The 26,810-nt window shown below is 40.9% G+C and overlaps 1 protein-coding gene across 19 annotated transcripts in view; it reads right to left on the bottom strand.

Annotated features, from left to right (window-relative positions):
- Positions 1–422: 422 nt before the first annotated feature.
- Positions 423–26,810, bottom strand: part of CAMTA1 (calmodulin binding transcription activator 1) — an 818,639-nt gene continuing 792,251 nt past the window's right edge. For 7 of the 19 annotated variants that reach the window (XM_033113425.1, XM_033113421.1, XM_033113422.1 and 4 more), the window contains 9 exons: positions 25,874–26,397; positions 22,106–22,293; positions 21,355–21,601; positions 20,487–20,558; positions 18,975–18,995; positions 17,358–17,551; positions 16,698–16,772; positions 13,646–13,676; positions 423–3,697 (listed from right to left, as the gene is read on the bottom strand). In XM_033113425.1, the coding sequence (XP_032969316.1) occupies positions 3,665–3,697; positions 13,646–13,676; positions 16,698–16,772; positions 17,358–17,551; positions 18,975–18,995; positions 20,487–20,558; positions 21,355–21,601; positions 22,106–22,293; positions 25,874–26,397 (1,385 nt within the window). In that variant the 3' untranslated portion in view covers positions 423–3,664. Of the gene's footprint in view, positions 3,698–12,044; positions 12,098–13,645; positions 13,677–16,697; positions 16,773–17,357; positions 17,552–18,974; positions 18,996–20,486; positions 20,559–21,354; positions 21,602–22,105; positions 22,294–25,873; positions 26,398–26,810 lie in introns of those variants that run through there. The other 12 variants (XM_033113429.1, XM_033113432.1, XM_033113419.1 and 9 more) reach the window with 10 other exon arrangements.

The raw sequence follows: 26,810 nt of genomic DNA, 5'->3' as shown, positions 1-26,810 counted from the left end.
GAGAGTGTCACAGAAGAGGGAAGATTTGAGTAGGTGCATAGCCCAAAAGCGTGACAGGGAATGAGGCAATGATGACACAGTCCTCAGAAAAGGACAGCAGCCAGCTGGAAAGTGCCGTTTAAAAACTTCAGGGGACTTTAACTGCAAAGGAGAATTTGCACTGGTCTTTCAAAAATCGCACCCAAGTGACTGACACATTGAGAGGTACCCGGAAAGATCATTGAAAAGCAAGTGTTCTAGGAATGGGGTCTGTACTGAGAAATTTTTTCATTCAGGGGCATATCCAAAACTATGTAACAATCAATATCAAGACATTGTACCTGGATGTAAGGAAATCCTTGCAATTATTTCATATGGTCCGAAACAAGCTGATCACCTTGGATTTTAGTATCAGGTAAAGTTAAAGCAACACACACACATAATATGGGGAAATTTTCTTCATTTTTAATTTACAGCAGAAAGAATATAAAGCATTCAGAAAACATTTTCCATATTTTAAGGGCAATTCAAAACATTTTGCATGGTTTCCAGCAGCTGAGTTCTTCAACAGATCCATTGATTCAATGATGCTTTACATGCACAATTACAAAAATAAAACTTACAAAAAAGAAGACATCTAGACTAGTTTTACATGCAAGTCTCAGGGACCCCCCATTGGGCGCCAACTACTGTGTGGAACTGCCATAAGCTACCGTGCAGCCAGAGAGGGGTTCCAGTTAGTGTCTTTATTTCGTTCACACAGTACAGCTGATTTCAAATGGGTAACAAGAATAGCAATTAAATCTTCAGGAGACAGAATAAGATTAGCTATTAATTTTATAATGAAATCCTACTCCTGGCACTTGGGAATTCAGATTATCCAAGAAAGCTGCGCTTACCTATCATCATATTCAAAATTAAGATTCACAACCAAGAAAAAGCGGTCAGAAATGCTTCATTTCAGTGGAAGTGTATTTTTTGTACCTCACCTAGGATTCACAGTTGTACTGGTAGGCTACACTGGTAGGTTTTGAACCTGCTTCCTATCACCTCCATAAGAACCCTCCTAATTCTATGTAAATCTTTACCTTCCAGAATTTTCTAACTTACTCAGCTAATAATGTAGCATGGGAAACATTAAAAAAATAAAATAAATGTGAGGGTTAAAGCAAATCCACTGAGGTCGTTACTCCTGTCAAAAAGATCAGTTATTTGTACCATAATAGATGGAATAAACGTATCTAAATTCAGTATTAACATAGGATATTCTGAAAGAGCCGGCTTTCACATTCTATTCCCGTTCACGAATGCAATTGTATGTTTGTAAATTACTCAGTGTCCTCCTATAGGTCAAATTGTGTAAAATAATAGGTATTTGGGGGGACGGGCAACAGCTGCAACATAACCCACACATTTAGAAACAAAATCGAGTCAGCTCTGTTTAAAATGTGGCTACTAGTTGTGGGGCTGTCACTGTTGTCAAAGCTGATCACAAGCAGTAAGACAGATACTGTACAGTAATTTGAGGTTGGCAGTGAAAGGAAGTAATTAAAAAACAAGTACAATTATAGAAAAGGCACCAAGAGCACTAACCCCCGTTTTTACAATCTTTTTGTAGCTCCCTTCCTTCTCAAGACACCAGTTTAAAAGCTCATTTGTGAATATTTTTAGGCTTCACAACAAGCCTTGAGTTTTAACATACAGTTGGCAGCCAGAACCAAGGAAAAAAAAACTATTATTTCAGCTTTCCACCAACTGATCCTGAAGCTTCACCTGGGAATTTTAAACTGGCATCAGCAAATGCGAACTCGGTTCTCTCAGTTTACGTGAGTGGTTTAATTTTTAAAAGCATCAGATTTCTTTGGCTCCTCATTATGTGGAAATAGTAATAGACCATGATATCCCTAGACGACCAGGTTGCATCGTTTTAATTTTCAGTTACTTTTTGTGCAATTTTTATTACATTTTCTGATTTCCAGCTGGAGATATGAAAACGTGAGACATTTTTTTTCGACCTTTCGTACTATTTCTTTTGTCAGGTTTTGATCGTTCGAAGTGTTCTTTGTTGGAGCGAGTCGATGGTGTTAAGCTGTACACTGATTCATCTTATGATTATCTGTTTAGCAAAAGTAACTTAATCTTCTTAAGCAATATTAGCATTCACATTACTTGGCACCATTGGCAAAAAAATTTTAAATAAAATAAAATAAACTCCTGGTAGCCAAAATTAAATGTAAACATATCCTTTTTTTTTTTTAAGTAATGTTACTCTGCCTTTTTTCCTAAGTCTAAATACAGTAGCTCTTTTTTTTATTTTTTTGCAGTTTAGTCATGCTTTAGCAAAATGTTCTTCTAAAGAACATTTAAAATAAAGTACTCTTATAGTGAAATAAAGATTTTTTTGTTTCATTTTACAGACCATAGCCACTAATGCTTTGCTTTTGTTCATTTCTTTTTTCTTGATTTCATGCACATATCTCTTTGTTTTAATATATACAATATATACAAACAATACATCCACATTTTCTTGCTCATTCAGACAAAACTATACAAATAATTTTATCTTGCCATGTTATTGACCTTTGTGAATAAAATATTTAGCAATTAATATAATCCCTTTCAAATATTTTCTCACTTTCCATTTCTACCTTCTATATATACACAGAAACTGCTCAGTTTGGATGAGATATAGCCAAAAATATGGAATTTACTGGCCAGAACGCAGCACCACACTGATCTTTTAGGTGGCAGATGTCCAGGCAAGGTTTATGATTCCTTAGAATGACTACAGTTTCCAAGGTTACTAAAAAAAGCTACATGCTTTACCAATTCTCTAAGTAATTCTCATTGCACATGAAAGTAAGGCAAAAAAATTAAAGTGCTGAACATGAGAAAAGGGACAAGATGATTTCTCGCAGGTTCTTGGGAGGTGGTGGGGACAAGAAAATAAATTTTCAACTTTGTAAGCTGTTTCTCATTATTTCCCATGCATTACCCGTTTACCACACACCTGCCCCTCTGCAAATTTCCACAAGACATTAAAAACCTGCAGATTTTAAAAGTTGCATTAAGTGTGCTGTAGAGATTAAAACAAAAACAAACAAACAAACAAAATGAAATAGAAACAGTGAAGGAAATGAGAACACACAGACCCAATAGAGATTTGTAGGATCTAAGCCCTCCACTGAGAATGAATCCCAAAGATTCAGCTTCTTGGAAATACCTGACAGGTGCAGGAACAGCATCCTGTTTTGTTGCTAGTGCATCCCCACCTTCTCTTACCTATATTTTTGGTATAAATATTTGTACAGTTCCACACGATGTTTGAATACAGCCCTATAGGAGAAGGAAAACGGCTTCTTCCCAGAAAGAGGAAGCCTCTTTCACTTCCTCATGGTGTCTTGTTTTCCCATGATCCAACAGAAAGAAGACTGAGTTCCAAGATGTCTTGCTGATCAAATTAAAAGTTGTCCATGAAGGTGCAAATGCAATGACCAAAACATTCCTGTTAAAATCCTGCAGCTGATCTCCCCAAAACTGCAGAGGGATTGTGTGTGTGTGTGTGTGTGTGTGTGCATGTGTGTGTGTGCGTGTGCGTGCGTGTGTTGCATGTCTCTGCTAAAAACAGAAATGAAAACAGTCTGAAAAGCAATGTCACATTGCTAAGGGATGCTGCTGTATATCTTCAAGTTCCTTGGCCTTTTTCAATTCTTTCACTCTGGAAGAGAAACAAAAGAAAACAGCAGGTGATACCTATGTAGTGAAACTGCGACCAAATAAAGGAAAGGGCATTACCATCCCCTCTGGTAGCGAAAAACCAAAACCCAAGACCCTTTTGAGGATTGATGACCAAAGAAACGCCTGTTTTATTGCTGGGGAAAATATTCAGAGGAAGACAGGACCCTTCCTGAACCTCGCTCTCCTGTCACGTGCTCTGAACACGAAGCAAAACTGAAACTGACTGCATTAAATCAAATGTAACAATAACATGCTCATCTTAGAAAATGTTAATTGTTCAAATAACTTTCTTTGTAGCCTGGCAGACCACCGTTGATGCCTTGTAATCCCGTCTGATGCAAGTTAGGGAAACTGAACACGTATTTATTTGGCTTTGGATAAACCTAGGAAATGAACTTGGCCTTTCTGCTTTGCTCACAGACTCAAGATTGTTAGACCTCTTGAACCTGATCATACACCTGCACGGCTCTATGGTTCCACTCAGGTATTGTGGAGTCTTTTGGGTTTTCACAAATCCTTCCTTTCCTCCTAGTCCACGCTGTAGCTTTAAAAGATGTTGAGGTCACTTCCCCCAGTGCTCCCAGATGGACAGCAATTGGGTGCACTGCATATAAGGTACTTTGTTCTAGTTATCCAACATGTGCCTTGATGGTTTCATGTGGCCGCCTGATGTAGATGGGGTACCAGGGAACAGGCTGTAAGCTAGAAAGATATTTCTCTTTACTGACAAATAATGAAGACCTTGCCTTAATATCAGGATGATCAAACGTCAGTAGTGTGCCTTTAGGATCTGACTTCTGAAGTCACTGCATGTTGCATGAGTCTGCAGTACTGCGTACCAGATAATAACATTTGTTTCCCACAGTGGGTATGAGAGGTGCTTTTAGCTGCACGGTAGCAGCACTTCCTCAGGACACACACACTCTAGCTCAACAGCATGACAAGAAAATGTCTGATCTGTCTTTCTAACATGGGCCCATACAGAGGTCAGTAATTCACAAATATAGTTTTCTGATTCTCTAAGAGGAAGGTCTTTCCTCTATCTTATACCAATTTAAATTTTATTTGAAAATAAACGTTAGTTTACTTTCTTGATAACACTCGAGCGGGAAGACAACATTTTGAAAAACCAGTAATAGGTTATCGCTGTATTACGTAGGCTGGGATTCAGTGGAATGGCACATATGCTACAATAGCAATTTAAGAAAACAATTATATTTACCCCCGCCGTGCAGAACTGTTTCTTAGTATTCTGCAAAGTTGATACTCTCCTCAAAGAGAAGATCCTCGCTTTCAGAAAAAAAGCTTTATCATTTTTATCATTATTAATACTAAAATGAATTATAATGCTTGAAAACTTGCTTATTTGTTTGGTTTACTTACTAAAATTCAGCAAGCCCAGCTTGATCAAACAGTGTTATCTTCAAAATGGTTAAATCCTTCTTTCTTAACAGGTACACTTAGAATACATTGCTACGTTCGTAACCGTAACCGGAGCCAGGTATCCTTTCGTTTTAAATTTTGTAATTAAATATACCATGGATTATGAAATTTCCGGCCCATCTGGCTATTACAGTACAAAACTATGCATCATTAGAGGTCCCTGCTTTTGGACATGCATACTTGATAAAATGGCTTTTTAAAAATTGAAACATGCCATATTCTGTGTTCAATTTTTAAACATGCAGTACCTATACTGACAGCTCTGCGGCTGGGAAAATGCAAGGCATGCACTCACTGATGCCACCTTGACCTCTGGGCATGCAATGTCTCTGCACTGGTGCAGACCTCGCTGCTGACTGCTGCCAAATGTGCATGCTCCGTGAAACACTGCATTTGACTTCTGCACTAGTCCAGGGCTCACTCACAAATATGCAACAGTGACTCCACCACTGGGGAAGTTTCTAGAATTTGAAGAATTCTTCACTCAAAATCTGACAGCATAAACACAAAGATACCCATTTTCAATTTTTATAGAGTGAACAGGGAAAGCTTTTAAAGTCCAGGCTCATCACTGAGATGAAATAAAAGGAGACTGAATGATAAACCAAAAATGTTTTACACAGTTTCACAGCAAAAGACTCTTCCATCAGCTGGTTATGATGGGTCTGAACTTAAACATTTTTCTTTTTGATAAAATGGTCACATTTGTTTTTGCAGTTTGTTTTGCAGTTTCTTTCTGAACGAATTCAAAAGTCAACTAAGTTCTCAAAAGGTTTTAAAGGTACCATGTAAATACTCTGCTATAAACCTAGTGAAAGCCTCACACACGGCTAAGGTAAAGAGAGATGCATGTCCACACATAGAGATGGCTGTGACTGCCCACACAGGAAAAATGAGACACTGCAATTTTCAGATTTATTTTCTAGGCTTTCATAACTCCTGTGCAAAAGTGGAGAATTTAGTTCTTAGTTTCATGAGGAGGTTTTCACAGTATCTATCCTAGCATTACAAAATGATATCCAAATGTGTTAAACAGCATAGGTACTTTTTTTTTTTTTAACAGAGAATCATTCAAGGAGGAATTAGTATAAAAAGGAAGAGGACACTTATGTTCCAATAGCTGTGCAGGTTACTTAATATTTGTTACCTTCTTCGGCCCTCACGACATCACCATTATCTAAAATTTGTAAACACAGACCCTGAGGTTTACGGAACTTAAGCAGCCTGCCCCAAATCACACAGCTAACAAATGGCAGGGCTGGGACTTGAAGCCAGGTTCTCTGACTCCACCTCTTTACGCTACTGCCTCTAATAGTATCTCAGGATAACAACAACAAAAAAATTTTTAAGTTATTGTTTTTTTCAAAAGACGTGCTAGAAAACATGCTTCTGGAAAATTTCCATGGCATAAGTATGTTGTTGAAAACTTTTATATTTTCTCAGTTCTAGGATATCATCCTTTACCTGATGCTATGTTGATTTTATTCCAATGTTTTAGAGAAAAATACACCTCCACGTACAATGGACTTATTGATTTTCAACACAGATTTGAAATGTGAAAAGATGGGTCTAAGAATCAAGGAAATGAAAGCTTTTTAGCCTCCTTCTCCAATTTGCAATTTGCAGAGCATGTTGATGTTGACTTACCTCTGATGAAAGTTTAGATGAACTTGACTTTTACTACCTGCCTTACTGGACTCATAAGTGGAGTTTAATGTTACCTGAGGGTAGATTATTAGGCTAAGACAGAGGTGCCGAATTTTTGTTTTGTTTTAAATCAAATGTCAATAAAATGTTTGAATGTTATACTGCCTCCAAAGAAACAGAAAACAGTTAATTCTATTACTGAAGTGATTTAGAACCCGATAGAATTTTTGTTAACAAATTCTAAGCAACAGATGTTTCAAATCAGTGTTTCAAATAGATACAGCAATTTGTGGTTGCCTTCTCTCAGTCAAGACATGACTCATGGCCAAGAGACACAGGTCAACTAAAAATGTATCGAGCACAAGGAGGATACCCAATGAAAGTTTTAACAGTTATTATCGGTGGGTGACTCTCCTTGCCAATTTGTACTTCCAACGTGCCACAATGGGTATGTGCTCCATATGTAATAGTTATTATCCCTGCTTGTCACGCTTTGAAAAACAAAGTTTATGTTACCTATTCACCTGTTACTGTTACGTCTTACAAATGTTGTATTCATGTGACACAAAAAAAGTGAAAAATTCAGTGGAGGAAAAATATTCAATGTGATAAATCAAAATCAATGGACTGAACTGGCTTTACTGAGATTCCCTGAATTGTAAGCATATTTTTCAGTATGCAAACTTGGTAAATACAGACCAGAATTTTTGAAACTGGAATTATACTTGAAAGTCTAGTACCTATGGTACCACATCTATAGAACTTAGAATGCAGATGTTCCATAAACTTCTGTTGTTATGGTATACAAACTCAGCTACGGGTTACTGAGATTTGGTTCTCTTAAGGAATCAGAAGTTAGACTCATTTGGTGCCAAGGAAGAACTGAACCTAAAAATGTCCAGGTTATCTGAAAACACACCCCATTATAATTATAATTCCACTTACTTCTGAATTTCATTACACAGAAGACAGGCAAAGCAGTCTTCCCTGAGATTGTAAAGACAATTAATACAGGACAGAAACTAGATCTTCTGTAGGTACAAAGCTATTACTACTCTGAGAGTTGCAAGGATTGCATTTCGGAACCTCCTACCAGTAACCTGGAAAATAATACTCATATGACCGGCCTGGAGTTAAGGTAACAGGATAGCAAGATATTCACCTGTGACCATTCAACTAGGCTGAAGATAAGCACCCTTTTGGGATACTGTTGCACTCTCAACCACAAAGGACAAATAAAAAAAAAAAAGTTGCATCATAACGTTCTGACGTGATGTATAAGCAACAGCACTGAAAGCCAGCAAAAGCCCACAGGGTTTATTCCCATCAGACGTCCAATGATAATTTATGAATAAATGAAGTAGGCCTGTTTTGGAAACTTGTAGCAAACAATGGCTCATGGGTAAAGCGTAAGGCAAAGCTGTTTCATTACATCTCCTCAGTAACGCTCAGCCAGAGAAATGTTTCATGAGTCAGTGGATTCAGCAGGTATATTCTTGCAATGCTGGACGTCAGAAATATACAGGGCAGCCAGATGTGGCTTTCTGGTTAGTTACCTGTTGCTTTGAGAGCTGCAATAACTTGTGGGGGGATTTAGGAAAAGAGAGATCTTGCCATTTTCCAGAAATCTCATTTGGATTGCAAAACAAAAAAGACAGAGAGGCCCAATAAGAATGACACAGAGCATGTTGTCTGCAATTTAACACACACCACTGTGTTCCAAAAATATTCATTTCCTAAAAGAGGCAAGTAAGACAAAATTACTTTGGAGATTTATTACATCCATGACGACACATCCCACATTCACTCCTCATTGAACATACTGGGCCCTTGGCAACTGTCACTCTTATCAAATTTAATGCAAGATGTGTGATATCACAGCTGCTGACCTAGAGCACGCTTCCATTTCTCAGTTAAACGGTGTTACTTCCCAGGCATTGCTAAAGAACTGTCCCTTAGATAAAAGTGTATGTCACAAAGCAAGAACTGGAAGCAGAACTTGGTAATGAGCCGTGGAAGGTATTCCACGGGGCTACTCTCCAGACTCAGGACTGAGATCGTTACTTACCAAAGTAACTGGTAGCCTCTGGGAAAGTTACGTGTTTAGAAATCTAGTTGTCCAATACAGAAACTGCTGTTTAAAAATTTGTGACCAAGAAGTGTTTTCTTTGCTTCCTCCAATTAGAGTTCTTTTATTCCAGTAGGATGGCTTCACCTACCTTTATTGGACATGCGTAACTGAGCCAGTAATTTACAAGAAATAGGCTATTTAAATACCAGAATTCTTGCTGTTTGTCTTAATAGCTGTAGTTACTGTTACAGGTTGTAAAGCCCTCTCACAGAAACACTGTCTCAAATAGTTTGGAGAAAAAGAATTTGTGTAGGAATTGCTTTTCAGAGAGTGGGCTCTCTGATCTATGAAAACACTCTCCAATATCTACAAAAAAAGAAATTGTCCGAAAAGGAGAAGTGGAAGCATTTTCTAACTAGAAAAAGAGGTATCGTCCTTTTCAGTGTCAGTACCTTGAGGATAAATCGTTATGTAATTCAGTTATTTACTATTTCCTTTAATGGGAAGCATTTTGGTTTTTTGCTAGAGAACTGAATAACATCCTGTTACATAGACTGAAAATCCAGCTGGAAGTAGTGTTTTCAGCATGGACACTTGATATGGAGTATGTCAAGTTAACTGAGAAAAATAATTAAAACTACTGATCCAAATTTCTCTGTGTATAACAAGTTCTCCTAAAGTTATTGCGTCCAAGACAGACACATCCCTATGATGATATCAAGAATTTGGAAACTCCATTTTAAGTTATTGGATGAATTGGGCTGAGCCTGAAGTGAAAAAGAGATGGACTCAGGGAAGAGTATTTGGAGCTTTTTCTTAGCCTTCCCCAAGTGAAGACTGAAAATGTGGTCTTTTCTGATTGCTCTGCTGTTGGAATTAGCCTACTGTGTTGTTTTTTATTTTTTATTTTTTTGCCTACTGTGTCCTAATTCTGACATCGCCTACCTTTTTTTAATTTAAAAAATTTTTTATTATTATTATTTTTTAAAGGTTTTATTGGGTAGGGGGAACAGGACTTTATTGGGGAACAGTATGTACTTCCAAGACTTTTTTTCAAGTCAAGTTGTCCTTTCAGTCTTAGTTGTGGAGGGTGCCATTCAGCTTCAAGTTGTCCTTTCAGTCTTAGTTGTGGAGGGCGCAGCTCAGCTCCAGGTCCAGTTGCTGTTGCTAGTTGCAGGGGGTGCAGCCCACCATCCCTTGCGGGAGTCGAATCGACAACCTTGTGGTTGAGAGGACGCGCTCCAACCAACTGAGCCATCTGGGAGCTCAGCAGCAGCTCAGCTCAAGGTGCCTGTTCAATCATGGTTGCAGAGGGCGCTGCCCACACCATCCCTTGCGGGAGTCGAGGAATCGAACTGGCAACCTTGTGGTTGAGAGGACGCACTCCAACCAACTGAGCCATTCGGGAGCTCAGTGGCAGCTCAGCTCAAGGTGCCATGTTCAATCTTTAGTTGCAGGGGGCACTGCCCACCATCCCTTGCGGGACTCGAGGAATGGAACTGGCAACCTTGTGGTTGCAGCCCGCACTCCAACCAACTGAGCCATCGGGGAGGCAGCTCAGCTCAAGGTGCTGTGTTCAATCTTAGTTGCAGGGGGCAGAGCCCACTATCCCTTGTGGGACTCGAGGAATTGAACTGGCAACCCTGTGGTTGAGAGCCCACTGGCCCACGTGGGAATCGAACCGGCAGCCTTCGGATTAGGAGCCCGGAGCTCCAACAGCCTAAGCCACCGGACCAGCCCCTCGCCTACCTTTTAAGATAGACTTCTGTTTCATTAATCTAGGAGTTGGCGTCCAAAAGTGTTTTACAAACACTGTACCATAACACTTAATTCTTTAAGTTTTCAAATATTATCTTTTGAGGTGTAAACCTTGAGTGTCTTACGTATGGTATGCTTTATAAATTAATAAGTATTTATTTATCTTTTTTGATGTAAATGCCACGAATCTAAATTATCCTCACAGAACGCTCTGCCTCCCAAGGGAAATTACAACTTGGGGACTATCAGAGGGAGTGTCACTGTGACTTCTCTGGTGGAACAAGGAGGGAGAGGGATATTACTGGTAATTAGACAAAGCCAAAGAAAAGCTATTCCTCAATTCAAAGCTCAATAAATATGACGCCACTAGCAGAAACCATCAGGCTTCCCAGCTTCTCTCTTTCAAACTCCCTCAAGCCTGGGGGCATAAGGGATATTAATGAAATGCCAACTTTCCAGGCATGAGCTGTTTTAGGAGCTTACAACAGAATGCAGTGGGCGCTTATGAAATGAAGGGAGGGACCCTGGCTGGCATTGAAAATCACCTTCAGAAAATGTGGTCTTAAAAATAATCATTAACATACTCGAAACCAACAAGCTTCAAAAGTGCGTAAGTGATCACTTTTACTAAAACGTTGGTTCCTTGCAGCAGACTGTATTAATTGCATATAACATGCAAGATACTTCTACACCTATCGACTGGTTAAACTGGATACTAGGGCATGCGTCTGTTCTCTTGGAATCATTTTTAAGTGGACAGAAATATTATCTATGTATGCTGAGAGTGAGGGGAAATAAAAAGAGAAATGGAGATTTTTGTTCCGTTTTTCTCCTGTATTTCACAGACATCTCTGAGGCAGCTCTACCACATGGGACCTGAACTATTTCAATTGTAACCTGCCTAATTCTAAAGGGAACTAACTAGTTAAATTTACAAATCAGTATAGCTGCTTTATTTTTATTTATTTATTTCAAGTTTATTGGGGTGACAATTGTTAATAAAATTACATAGATTTCAGGTGTACAATTCTGTATCACATCATCTATATCTTACATTGTGTGCTCACCACCCAGAGTCAGTTCTCCTTCCATCACCATATATTTGATCCCCTTTACCCTCACCTACCACCCCTCTCCCCTCTTACCCTCTGGTAACCACTAAACTATTGTCTGTGTCTATGTGTTTTTGTTTCTTCATTTGTTTGTCTTGTTCTTTTGTTGTTTTCAGTTTTATATACCACATATCAGTGAAATCATATAGTTCTCTACTTTTTCTTGTCTGACTTAATTCACTTAGCATTATACTCTCAATATCCATCCATGTTGTCGCAAATGGTACTATTTCATCTTTTCTTATGGCCGAGTAGTAGTCCATTGTGTATATATACCACAACTTCTTTATCCATTCATTTATTGAAGGACACTTTGGTTGTTTCCATGTCTTGGTCACCGTAAGTAAAGCTGCAATGAACATTTATTTTTTTTTAAACATCTTTCTCTTTCAGCCATCATCCATGGTTTTAAGTAGGTGAGACTTTAAATCTTTTATAGGAATGAGGTCTTGATTTACGAAGAACTTATAAAAACTCAATGTTCCTATCATATGTTGGCAAACGATGGCCTGTGGGCCAAATCCAGCCTAATGCATATTTGTGTGAATAAAGTTTTATTAGAACACAGCCACAACCATTTGTTTATGTTCCGTCTATGGCTGCTTTCACGCTACAGTGGCAAGACTGAGTGGTTATGACACAGACTGTATGGACTTTTAAGAAAAAGTTTGCCAACTCTTGGCTGCAAATATAATGAATAAATATTAACATCAACATAAATGTAATTAGGTGGGAAATTATATCTATCTCCAGAAACATTAGAAGTTTTAGATTTTTGGAAGCATGATCTTTTCTTAGAAGTCTTACAAATGACGATATAAAGTATTAGTGTCAGGTTGAGAAGGGAAGGCACTGAATGTGGTTCAGTTGAAAGACAGAACCCCCATGTTATATTTTAAATGCATCTTCTTTTGGGACTATCTATAGGACAAAATTGTCAAATTAATCTAAACTCAAGTCTGATTTTGCTGCATTCTATTCCTGGTTTTTAAAACAGTTTTCTGTCACTTAATCCTTCACTATAATTTAAGACATGTTAAAGTCACATCTGGCAGGGTTCACCCTTGACTTACAGGTCAGCATCATACTCTAAAACCTCAAGACCACTAGCAGTGTCTACTGAACACCTGTTCATTACCATTTCTTTAAAATACATATTCTATGGGAACATCTCCTCTTAACTGCAATACAGAATATACAGATGTAAGACACTTCATACCACATTCTCTTTATTTGTCTTTATTCAGCCTTGCCATTAAATGCTGGGAGTCAGGCTGGCTCGCTTTTCCAGTGAATGTCCTGGGTTGATTCTGAAAGGGCAACTGTGTGTACTGACTTACCTCAGTGCACGCGGGAAAGGGAGTTTTAGAAAATAAAACTATAGGGACAGGGGAATGGGGACACAGTGATTCTAAATAAGAAATAGGTTAAAAAACAAAACAAACAAGAAAAAAACGGCCCGTATCAACTAGTGAGCCTTCTTGCTTTAGAAATTTGGACACAGCAGATGAGAAACTTTCCTATGGCAAATTACTTGAACCACAAAGCACCACCTGCTCAATGTCTTCTTACAGGGCAGCCGTACTAAGGTTTGCCCTGGCCCCCAGCCATCGTTTTACATGGAAGGCGTCTCCCACCGAGTTCTCAGCATGCCCTTCGCGGTTCCAGAAGTCCTCCCTTTCACTCCTCATGCATTTGTACAGCTATTGCATGTGACTGTTTTCGGGTTGTATCAAGTAGCAATGTTAGTAATTAGGGTTAGTTTGACTTGTATCGTATTTCATTCAAAATGGATGTGAAACTTACTGGCATACCTAGGCTGCAGCCCCATGCAAGCAAGCAAAAAGCAAAATATTGAAAATGGAAGATAAACTGGCTAGCAGGCAGCTAAACTCACCCTTTTGTACAGCCTATGGTCCACCAGGGGGCTTTAGACAGTAAAACAATACCAAAGAGCTATTAGCATGTGAGGGTCACAACAGAAATCTTATCAATAGCTTTATTTCAACCAAAAAAGAGAGTATAAAGTGGTTCCTTTTATGGAAAGAAAAAAGAGTGGTGGTGGTGGTGGGGACATGTGTGATGAGCAGGTAGAAAATGCACCAACTTACTCCTGAGTCTAAAAATGTTTGGGGTCGTGTGACATAGCAAATCCTTAAGAAATGAGACCCCTCCGATTGATTCCTGAAGCCACTACCTACTTCCCTTTTCTAAGAGGGTGTCAGGTGAAGTTTTCTATTTGAATGCTTCTAAAGGACAATCCACATGACAATTTCTCTTAATATCCAGTAAACCCTGACTGAAAACAGGGTTACACTCATCCTTACGGAAAATATGAGTCCAAATTTCCAGGATACATTTTCAGGATTTCTTCCAGCTCCTTAATTGAATACATTGGGACGGGAAGTGAATACTGACCTTATACAGTCAGTGTACAAAGGTGGTTAGAATTTGCGGGCACGTTTTTCTAAAATCTGAACTACAAAAGGGCCAGTAAGGTCTTTATTTACTCCCAAATAATGAACAGAAATTCAGAGTCCATAATCCAATATTCTCTTCATAACCAATTTTCTTGTTAGCCTTATGAGGTTATCACTAAAGTAGGAACCTAAGAAAGGTAAAATCTTCATGAAATTCTTCTCTACTAGTTTACAAAAAAGAACTCTAAAATCACGAGTGAAAGGATTTGTTTTTCAGCCCACATTGGGAGGTCGCTTTTTATGCATTTGTTTTGTTTAAATATCTTTTTTTGGCGGGGGGGCAGGGGAGACACAATCATTGAGACCCCAGCAGGGCTATATCATTTAGAACAATGAGGTAGAGTTGTAGAGTTGCCCAGGCTGCTTCTGCACCTGGTGTTCCCTACTGCATTCCAGTGGTACACTTCTGTTTTTAATTTATCTGTAGAGGGATCATACTAAGATGTTAGTCTCCCATGATGGCAGGCAGGATATCTTAGTCATCTTTGCTTAACTGCAGTTTCTTTGTTTCCAAAATGGGAATAATTTATACCTAAAAGGGCCATTATGTGAATTGGCAAGATAGTTTCTAAGCATAATGCTTACAACATAGTTTTTTTTTTGAATTTTGACTATCTTACCCTCCCAACTCACCCAATGAAAACACATGGCACTGCTTTGGCACAAAAAAAAAAAAAAGAAAGAAAATGAGCATGGGATTTTATGTAATTTTGCTCATAATCACCAAGGTTGCGTCACCTATCCTTATTTTCAAAGCTTAAGGATAAGATAGAAGAAACAAGGAAAATTAAACTTGTGAACACTTTGGTTTGTTTGAGGTGACCTAAAGAAGAGGAATGTGAAAGTAATTTTCTTGAAAATACCGTCTGTCAGGGAAGTATCAACTACAGCCTCAACAGTGCTGGAGAGAGTCTTTTTGGGTTTTTCATTTCACAGGTAGGAGAGGAAAAGGGAAGAAGGGAGGGTGAGTACATATGAGAACATCCGAAAACGGCCTAGGTCAGTCCTTGATCTTTCATGACAGAAACAAAACAAACGAGTCTATTTAATTGGATGCAAGAACTCGAATACGAAGTCACAGGTATGTCTGAATAATAAAGAAAAGAGACTGACTTTGGTAAGGCCTGTAGAGTTCATTTCATCATGTCACAGCCATTACCCATACTTCGATAAGCATTTCCCAAGGAGGCTTCCTTCCTGTTTCAGAGACACTGCCTCGCATTGCTTAGCTAATCATGGGGGAGTCCCCAGCCACTCCCTGGTCGGGATCCGATGGGTGGCTGAGGCACAGAAACTGTATACTAGCTCCTCTTGGCATTCTAGCTAGAGAATACCACGGATTACCCTAAAGAACGAGCTGTTCATGCAAGTTTTTATTCTTGTTTGTGGGTGGTTCTGTGCATGGTCCCTTCTATTGTCATGTACATGAGTTCTTTTGCTAATTCAAGTACTTGTACCCCGTTAGCCCCTGTTAAGTCTCAAGGTCAAAATACTGTCAAAGTTGGCAAGCAGATAGTTTTAGGAAGCAGAAAAACCAACGTAAAACGAAACCTCTGAGGAGTCGAACTGGATCTGAACCCTAAGGTTTCTGGTACAATTAAACCGGAAGGGTAAAGAAGACGTTAAGGAGTGAGCTTTAATTAAAGTTGGGTTCTGTGAACCGCACGGCTCCCCGGATGCAGGAGACACAAGACCACATGGGGAGTCATGTCAACAAGGCTCGGACCAGACTATTAACCTAAAGAAAGAAAACAAAACACTTCACCAGCCCCCCCAAAATCTAAGGAAAGAACCTAGTCTTCACAAAGAAAGGTCCAATTTGAGGGAACAGAGATAAAGTCCTGTAGCTTGGCTCCACGGGAAGATGCTGCCTCCGTGGAATGCTGGGGTCTCAGGAACCCACCTCCTTCTAATTGAAAACGGCCTCTCCTGTCAGGTGTGTGTACGCTTTCCCGCAGTTTCTCCTGTTCTCATTATAGATGAGCTTTAGTGGGTCTTTCCATAGAGCCTGCTGGCTATCACATGTCCAGCAGAGGGCACCAGCTACTTAGCAGAAATCCCACATCAGAAAACTGGGATGGAATGAGTGGTTTTCTAGCCTTTCCTGGAGAATAGAAACGGTTTATTTCCTGTTTGGACACCTATTAGTATAGTGAGGGCTTAGAGGGAAGAACACACTGCAATGGGACATAGAAATAATCGGTTAAAGAGAAACGTGGAATGAAAAGATTGCCCGGGGAAGCTGCCCTTACACCCGAATTAAAACAGGAAACCGGTGGCAGGACTGCCATGGTTCAAACACACCCAGATACTCCCGAATAGCTCCCAGCATTCCAACGGCAGCGACTCAGTCCTTAGTTAGAGTGTTTGTGGGGGGTTAGCCTCACTAGGAGTTAATGAGTGGGTCAGAAGATTAGGGTGTTTATTACTCGTGATGAATAAAATGTATAGATGGGCAAGTTTATGTACCTGTGGCGACAGCGTCGTAGAAACCTCATTATTTTTCGAGCAGCTTGGTCCTGCTTTTTGGTTAGCAAACTGCTCCTGGAAAATAAACATTGAAAATCAGATGTCACGTCACTGCTCTTTCACGACTCTTTAAAAGCTCGCTTGGTAGAGAAAGGCCTCCTGGCCTTACAGAGGCTTTCTTAGCGCAGAAGTTGATCGGCCTGGCTTTGGTGCTTGTTGGGCTACTATTTCCTAAACTTCTTGTGTCAGTGGATTTGTGCTAAATGTTTGTATTACACTCCCTCAAGGGGAGTCGCTTAACTCTGCTCCTCCCGAGTCTGCCGTGGAGTAATGCGGGCATGTAGACTGCTGCAAACAGAGGGCCGCCTTTGTGAGCAGCAACTTGGGTCCTGCCAAATTCTGACAGAAGTTGAAACTGGGCGGTGACATCAAAATCCTTGTATGAGGAGGTGGAGAGAGAATGAGCTCCACGGATAAAATTAGATGAACAACAGGCATAACTCTACAAAGTCACGACGTCTGGAATGGTCTGGACAGGACTCACTGCCAAATGCTTTCGTCCTGGCACAGACCCTAACACCAGCACCGGGCAATTCTTTTCAACCAAGTCAGGGTTCCCTTCCCTAGACAGCTCTACCTCCAGGAACCTTCCCAACCCACCTGAGCTTCTGCTGAACGATGACGGCCGTTCGGCGAGCCTGCCGCCTTCTGCCACACTTCTTATAACTCCGGTAATACTTCTGGATCAGCACGGCAGCACGGCGGCTCTGCTGGAACTTTTTTTGTTCGTAGTAACTTCGGAATTTGCTCTGGATAAGGATGGCAGCCTGTGTCATCTTTTTATAAAGTGCATACTGCAGGGGAGACAAGAAGAAGCAGAACAGTAACAGCAGGAGCCACACCAGTCTGTGCGTCCTCTGAGCTTCTCAGGGCAGGGAAGAAGAGAAGTTACCTTCCCCCTTTATCACCACAGTCTGTTTGGGCTTTAATCACCAAAGAGGCAAACTAGGAAGCTTCACACCTACCTTTCCAACATGCAAAACATTACTTTAAGGGTCGCCTTCAGACTATGTATTGTTTTAAATGTGCTTCCCCACCCCCCCTAACAAAACATCAAAATATATTGTCCTCCTTGAGAAAGAATAGCAATCCACATAGACATTTAGGAATCTTAAAAACATATACAGAAAGTAAAATTTTAAATGTTTGAGATGAATATTACTATCCAATTTTGAAACATGTTTACTTCACACTTTTTTACGCCTCCCAGTTCCCACCATACACGTACACAAGGGTACTTAGCAGTCAGCATCTGACTCCTAACTACCATTCCATGTAACAAATTTCTGAGTTCCAAGGTCCCAAATACAAGGCTTATCATGAAACGCTGACACCTTTAAGCCATTTTAACCTGCAAAAGATTCACACTCATAGGACCAACATGGGGGTGAAGCCATGGGACACGGAAAACTGTCCCAGAACCGGGGACAGCTCCGCAGCCAGCCAGCACACAGCCCTCCGCCCAGGCAGCAGCAGAATCGCCAAGAGAGGGGTGACGGCATGGACAGTGAGTTCTCTTCCACTTCAGTCTCTAGACACTCAAAATACAGGGCGCTCCATATTGGAAAAAAGCTATGTCCGCACTGCTAATGAAATCATAGAGTATGACTCGGGACCAGGAAGGTCTCTGCTTACAAGGCGGCAACTTACCATCGTGGGGAAAAATAGTCCTCAGAACACTCCCGAGGACATACACCTGTGCAGATATGAGGCAGGATGGGGGAGGGACTGACCTCTCAGAAGATTTAAGACATAGGACCCTTCTACAAGCATCCTCTGTAGTCTGATCTGATCTGCTTCCCGTTGTCATTTGTCCGAAAGTCTTTCAAGACAAAAACACTGCATCCTACAGAGGCCTGCGGTTTCTAACACCATGGCCTGAGCACTGCCCGCTCCGAACCTGCCCGGCCACAGGGAAGCACATGGGAAAAGGGGAATTTACTTAGTGGCCCACTGGGCTCAGGTCGGCTTAGATGGATTCTTTAGACCGACAGTGGCCGAAAAAATGTCCAATTATCATTACTATCAAAATGCGCTCCAATGAATAACCTCACGGTCCCCAGAGGAGAGATGCACTGTGGTTAGGTGGCCTGGCAAGGGGACTGTGCCTGTGGCATGAGCCTGCCCTCTGAAGGGCCCCTCCTTGTAGCTGGTGATGGGTGTGAAGTTTGTGACTCTGGTGGAATGGCTTGTGAGAGGACTTGGGTGTATCATTACCTTCAAGGCTATCCATGTCAGCTTGGGGGAGAAACAGAAAATACAAGATTAACGTTAGATTGCCGAATAGAATGAAATTAAGCACCAGAACCAATAAAACTCCCACCACCAACAAAAGAGAGGCAACCTGGCTACATGAATGCCTTCCATCTAACAAAATATTTGTCTTAATATTTGTCAATATTTCATGGAAGAATGCCTTCCATCTTTCTGCTCATAGACAATACTTCTTTGGGTGGGAAGGGTGGGATTTAAAAAACCTCATATTTTGGAATAAACACTGTTGTAATCATGGACTTGAAACTCTGATTCTGTGTATGGCTTGTGCTAACCAAACAGAGGCCAGAGCGCAGAGCTGCTCTCCCCGCTGCCGAGCTTCAGGAACCATGGTGTCAGCGTTTACACAATAAACCTTCATTTTCTGGGATCCTGAACTCAACTGGCTATAAACTGAAGATGCCCCGCCCCCGCTCAGGAGTAGGGCTAATCCTAGAGAACTTGAGAAAACAGCAACCCACAGCAGAAACCACAGCCCTAGGTCTTAACAAGAGAACTGAGTCCCAGATTTCTCATGTGGCTATTGCACATCTTAGCATCCATTGTTCCTTAAATAAAATTTTAAAACCTACCTAAAGCACAACCTACTAAAAGGTTCCAGAATCTACTGACAGGACTGATCTTTATCATGGGAACCACTTAAAACTCAATGAGGCAACGTTTTATATTTTCTAGCCACCGAGATGGTTAGAAAGGTCTAATGTTTTCTTAATTTTGCTGAATCTCAGTTTCTTCATCTGTAAAATGGAAATGAAATTGTTTACTTCAAATAATGGTTAGGAGCGAGTGAGATGATGTGCCTACAAGATCCTGTACATTCGAGGTACTCCAGCAACGCCAGTTCTCTTTCCTCTCTGACGGCAGTTATCTAACCCTACAGGTTGTTTAGGGAACAGAAATACTGCGTGACTTAGATATTCTCGCATTTGTTAATGAAGGAATGCAAAAAGCACTTTAAGATTTTCAAAGATTTTTACAATTCTTCATTTTAAAATGGATTACGAAGAAGCTGAAAGGAAAAAAGTTATATCACTAAAGGTGATATAACTTACATAATTCAAGGTCAAAGATAATAGCCAGTGTTTACCTTCTCCAATCACATTCAACCCCCTGGAGCTGGTTAATTACTGCAGTTTATGGTAAAACTACAGGAAGAGAGGTCCTCACCTTCAAGCCCAAATAACTTGCTTTGTATCAGACCAGTATCTCAGATAGGTGATAATACTAAAAGGCCAAAAATCTGACCCAAATTATTTTGCGGCACAAGCTGAGGCAGATTATTTTCTTCATCCTCTGGAACATTTCCCTCGGACTTGTAGTCAAAGGAATTCAAAGTCAGTCTTTGAACTGGGCAGCGGACACAGTGCTCTTTGCCTAAAGCTGACACTAGCACCCCCGGAGCCCTGGGCGGTTTGGGCGAGACACATCTCCCATGTGACCCCAAACGCGGTTTACCTGTTTATATTTTCTGTAACAACGCTGAATGACAGCAGCAGCCACTTCTTGCTGTTCTCGCAGGGGTCGGCCCTTAAAGGGTAAAGTGAAGAAGAAAGAATGATTTAGTATAAGAAATGTTTAACTTTCCTATGACTGAACTAGAAATATCACTCGTTTGATTAACTTTCTCAGAACTAGGACCCCAGGTTTACCAAAATACAGTGATCATTTCAAGTATAAATTTTAAAAAATAAATTTACAGAATAAACCAACTAGTCTTGCTTCTAAAGAGAACCATGATATTTGGATGTTAGGAGGCCTAAAAAAATATTCCTGTGCAAAGTATTTAGCAAGTTGGGAACTGACTGGACTATTAGTCCTTAGAAACTGCCTGAACTCCTGTCTTCCCGAAGACAATTCAAGTGCTCTGCTTTTGGGTCAGTGAGTAATGGTTTCTAACACGGTCTTAGGACGGTGATTCCTTTGAGAATCTGTGGAAGGCTATGGGCCACCTCCCACCAAAAATGTACATACAGACCCTTTGCCATAAAATTTTAGGAGTTCCTGGGTTGGCCAAAGTCAATTCCCAGGCCTCCAGGCAGAAACTCCTGCGTTAGGTGATAAATTCCTTGCGGCAGTGGTGTCAACTTACTTTACAGTAACTAAATAATAATTATCCATTATTACTTCCAACAGTTAAGATGAGATGGTAATAACCATCATGCAACTGGTCAGTTTTATTTTTCTGAAGTGACAATCTAATTTCAAATAACAATTCTATGAACCGGAGGACAGAAAAGAAATGGCATACGTTTCAGCTCGAATGCTTCTTTCATCCACCTCCCTGGTCTCAAGAATGTCACATTAGGACTCCACTCTACTTTACCTTGTACTTCCGGAAAGCTGTCTGGACAAGCCTGGCAGCTTCGTAGAGTTCTCTCTGTTCGTGATCAGTCAGAGTCAGCTGAGCAAATTCGTTTTCGACTTTCTCACTGGTAGACGCACTCAGGAATTCCGACCAGTCGGCTGCAGACGGAAGGCTAGGTTTCTCGAACGCTATTTCACTGACTGGAGAGCTTCCGGGGCTCAGGCTGGTATTAGAAGAACGGGTTAGAGGCTCATTATATGCACTTCTGAAACAAGAGGAGACACGGGGAGAGAGACTGGTGATCGGTTGGCACAATCCATTCCGCGGTGATTCTGAGACAAGACGGGTTCACCAGGAGCCCCTGTGGACTGTTAGGGGTCCGCCATCAATCGGTCGGCAGGTCAGGTGGGAGTACCCCGACTTCAACTGCCCTTCGGTTACTAAGTTCATACCGAGCACCCATTCTGCGTTTAGTGCTATGCTATTTTACTAAACCCACTAAGTACACTCTCCTGTCCTTATGAAACTTCAAATGAATCTGGGGGAAGACACTGTGATATGTTATATCACACGCTCCGGTAGGAGGGGAAGAACCGCGGAGACGTGAGGACAGGCGTAGGGCCGTGAACGTGGCAATGGAGCTGGCCCTAACGCTTCGCTTCCTCCCTTCTTTAACAAGGCCTTAGACTACACAGCACTCCTCGCATCCAGCCGGTCTCCCGCGCCTCCAGGTACCCCCGGAACTCACACCGGAAGTGGCCTGACTGACCTGATCTGGGCAGCGTTCGGCAGATGGTCAACATCAGCGAGGTAACTGGCCAGCCAGCTCATGGTGCTACTAATGGTGGCAGCGTCTGGCCTCTCCAATGCTGACGACTCCATGGGCACAAAACTCTCCTGCTTGATCCGCTCAGGTGTGGCTTCAATGATGTGTTCTGCCAAGGTCATCATGTTCACCTGGAGAGCGGAGTTCCCGAGACACTCAGGTTAGACCGGGCTTAGAAGGTGCCCAGGCCTGCCTCCCCCCTCGTGCTCCCCGCCCCCCGCCCCACCTTGGAAAGAAGGAAATGAGGGACGGAGGCTTACATCTCAGTCCAGTTCATTCCAACGTCATTGTAAGGTTTTACACAATTCACCCGAATATGCTGGGACCTCACCTCCAAAGGAGCGTTTGGCCCCAAAGCTTCCGTCAAGTCTCAGAGCACTTCTGGCTTATGCCCACTCTCCACCCAAGCCAGGGGTCAACCACGTAACGACACTATGACCGGGCAGTTCTATAGTTAGGTTGGCATAGTAACATGGCGACGCTTCTGGTGACCTAACCATAGCCACCATGCCCCGTGATGCCTCACCTAGAGAACCCCCGTTTTGTAGAGAGCAGCCATGAGCCAAACCGCAGGGGACAGCTCACGAATGACACGCCAATTACGAGAACCCTCTTCTGGATTTGCCTTCTGCCCGTGCGCCGAGGGGAGAATGTCTGACCCACGTCTGGACAACGAGACTCGACCGGAGTCGGCTGGGAGGGGTCTGGGCAACGCCTCTGCTTTTCTGATGAAAGGTACCAGGGAGCCTGGCCCCCTCCTCTCTTCCTCCTGCCTGACTACACACAAGCTCAAGCAGCCACCTTATAACCATAAAGAAACAAGCATGACGAGGAGAGCCGAAAAGAACAGAAACACCCCCAAAATCTAGGTCCCTGATGGTATCACCAAGCAACTGGACTTCTGGACCTCTTGTCACCTGAGAAAAATAGATTTTTTTTTTTTAATTAAACCACTGTACTTAGGTTGCTGATATTTTCACCCCAAATACATTCCTAACAGTTACAATTAGGAATCCTTAAGACTAGTCCGGAGTGAGATGTATGTTATCAGAACTGGAGATGTGGCCTTGTGTTAAAATTTTCCTCGCACTTCTCTTGATAATGGAAACTGAAATACAGCACTTTAAGTTTTTACGGGAATTGAGAATTTTCTGAAAGGATCTATAAAAGGTGACAAAATGCTTATCTTACTTCATGAATGAACTTCAAAAACATTATGCGAAGTAAAAGAAGCCAGACACAGAAGACTACCTATGTTACGATTCCATTTATATGAAATTTCTAGAAAAAGCAAAACTCTGGGAATAGAAATCAGATCAGTGGTTGCCTAGGGCTGGGATGGGAGCAGAGACTGACTGCAAGAGGCACAGGGGACTTTTGGGGAATGATGAAGTGTTCTAAACGGAACTGTGACTGCACAGCTATACTCATTTGCTAAAAATCCATCACAATGAACATAGAAAAAGGGGTGAATGTCATTGTATGTCACTTAAACCTCAATAAAGCTGTTAAAAGCACTCATCTTGGGTAATTTTCTAAATTTTCAACATAGAACAAGAATTATTTTTGTAATGAGAATAAAAATGAAAACATTTAGGGAAAAAACTATCATAGTTTTTCTTTTTCTTCTCTGTATTGGCTCTCTTAATTTGTAGCTCAAACAGGAGGAAGTAGGTCCTACCTTGATCTTTTTTTTCCAGGTAAGCATTCAAATATTTTATTAAAAGCAAAGAGAAAATTCGGGAGACTGAAGAATCTGGACAGTGACTCTACAGTTACGCCCAAATCCCCCGTCTTTATAAACATGTATCAGTGTAAGAACTTCTTAATATCATAGTAAGTAAAACACTCTGGAATACTAAGTAGCTGATTTTTGTTGTGATGGCTGCAAAAGGCAGCAAAATTTAAAAAACTTTAAACCAAATTACACTATTCTAAGCAGCTAGACCTAAAAAAATCATGTCATTCATTTCTAAATTTCTTGGATTATAGTCAGAGAAGATAGTCTTTAAATGTGCAGCTTTAGATTTTTATTTACATTATCTTGATGTCCTAGTATATAAGCAATATTCATAAATGTGTCTTGAATATATAAAAAGAACAGTTACACATATATATATATTTGCTGCATGTGTTAATAACATGTATCTGTATAATTATATATATCATATATTAAATCGATCATTTATATTAAATATATATATATTAAGTCAAGCTTTCTAATTGTACTTTTCAATTTTTTCATATCTTTTCCTTATCTACTTCATCCGACAAATTCTGAGATAGGTGTGTTAGTCTCACACTACGAGTAGAGTTATGGTTCCACATTTCTTCGTATTTGCTAGTTTTTGCTTTAATATTTAGAAGCTATGTTGTTGGGTACACAATGGTTCATGACAGTGGTATCTTCTTGATAAATTATATATATAATTTGCCTTGAATTAAACTTTTTGTCTCTTTTCTTTTTATACGTATTTGTCTTTTCTATCTTTACCCATCACTGCATTTTCTTTCTATTTCATTTTAGTTGTGTCTTTTACAAGCAGCATATATTTTGCTTTTGTTTTTACCCAATCTGAGAATCTTCTAATAGAATTATGTTACCAAAGTAGGAATGAATCACGTTTGAAAATATCCCTAATTAATATCATCTTTTCTGTTTATTATTACGGTTGCTGCTGTTTACTTTGTTACCGTTCCTGAATTTTTTCCAAATGGGGCAATTTATTTCCCCCTTCAGTGACACAGAAGTTCTGTAGCCTGTTTCTATGCTATTAACTTGAAATTTCTAACAAGCATATTTCAACCTACACTTATCCATCAATATTGCAAATGGAACAAACTCTATTATCCCCTAACAGGAAAGCTGCTTTAATACACTTTTACCTTCTTCACTTCCCGACCTCTCTGGTTTTGTTAAAATGATTTACAATTTCAGATCTAGGTTATTTTTTAAACATTATTCCCCTTCTATATAAAGAACCCCTCCTTAACAACTGCTTTATACACACACCCACACTATCGATAATTATTCAGACAGATCAGTCTTACTGTTCTTCCCTCCATGAACAGCTTGCCATTTCTGGAATTATTTCATTATATTTAACTGCTATTTTTTTCATTTGGCTAAAGTGCTTCTTTCGACTGCTGCCTTTTTCATAGATATGTACTCAATTTAGCAAAATATTATCCTCTCAAGGCTCAGTGAAGATATGAAGATTCTTTTCAGGTTAGTTTCTATTCTCTGCATCGACTCTGTTTCAGTGAAGGCCGACTGCTATAAAGCTATGCCAGCCAATGGATATTTAAACTTAAATTAAGCAAACGTAAATCAAGTTCGAAATTCAGTTCCTGAGTCACACTAGCTATTATCAGGCCAAGACACTATTACGACTCTACTGAAAACATTGACATCAGCCGCCCGGATGCGAGGAAGAAGCAGAAGGCTTATGGGAGGGTTTGAGGAGCTGGAGTGAGAGGGAAGGCTCGGCAGACACCGGGGCCCTGGTGCTCAGGCCCCATTCCGAGAGCTGATTCACTGACGGAGCACGCGGCCCAAGTAGAGAAGGGCCTCCAACGTCCTCACGCATAAGGCCGACTTCCGACCCTTCCCTGGCAAGAGAATCACATGCCCTCTGGACATGGATTGTGCAGATCAAGGAAGCGGTAACGCCACGCCCGCCTGTGCAGGCTTACCTTCTCCGTGCTTACCTGTATATCATCCATGGGCTGCGGACAGTCCTCATTGTCTGCACTACCACGGTAGGACCCCATCTCTGTATTCACCACCTCTCTGTTAGCCATCATCAGGACACTCATTGGTTCCCGTGGACGCACCTGTGAAGGTGCTGCCTCCTTTCCTACACTGGTCCCCTTCGGATTTCCAGTCACCTGTACTGTAGACACACCAATGTAAAGATCTTTGGGATTCCACTTTACTACAGGCTGAGATCCAGAGGCTTGGAATCCTGCAGTCTCTGGAGTGGGAGGGGAGAGTTCCCGGCTGTAGTCCCTCACTCCTTCACTGGGGCTGATTGTCTCAGGGACAGACTGCTTAGAACTAGGGCTCTGCTTCCTGATATTTGGCTGTTCCAGACTCAGTGCAGTGGAAAGCAGCTTCTCCTGCCTTGCCTGGAAGTACTCAGGGTTCAATTTATGCTTTTTGGGAGCTGGATAATCTTTGTGGCTCTCACTGCTGTAGTAATTAGAGGGTTCAGACCGAGGTCTTCTCAGCTCTGAAAAGTACAGTAGAAAGGGATAGTCAGGACAGGAGATAAAATTAGGAATCCTAAAGAATTAACACTTTCTCTATGCCTGAGAGACACAAAGTGCAAAGCCGGAACTCAAGACTTGTCCCTAACATTGAAATATTCCCCAGAAGCAAATACTGTATTCAGCTACTCCTCCTCCAAAATTTGTATTTCTTGTGCAGACATAGATTTTTTTTTTTTTTTGCTACTTTTTGCATTTTTTGGAGAGGGTGGGGAGGGAGATGGAGGGAAGCACTAGGCATTCTTACAGCTAAAAGGAAAATCAGAAACATAAAAAAAACCCAAGCCCTTAAATGTCTGTGAGCATCCTATGGACTTCTCTAAGGGGAGCTGCATGATAGCAAACGGGAAATCTGTCAATCTACTTGTGAATTTTT

This window comes from Rhinolophus ferrumequinum, chromosome 9, assembly GCF_004115265.2.
Source record: "Rhinolophus ferrumequinum isolate MPI-CBG mRhiFer1 chromosome 9, mRhiFer1_v1.p, whole genome shotgun sequence".
NCBI classification, from domain to species: Eukaryota; Metazoa; Chordata; class Mammalia; order Chiroptera; family Rhinolophidae; genus Rhinolophus; species Rhinolophus ferrumequinum.
This window is presented reverse-complemented; position numbering and strand designations above follow the sequence as displayed.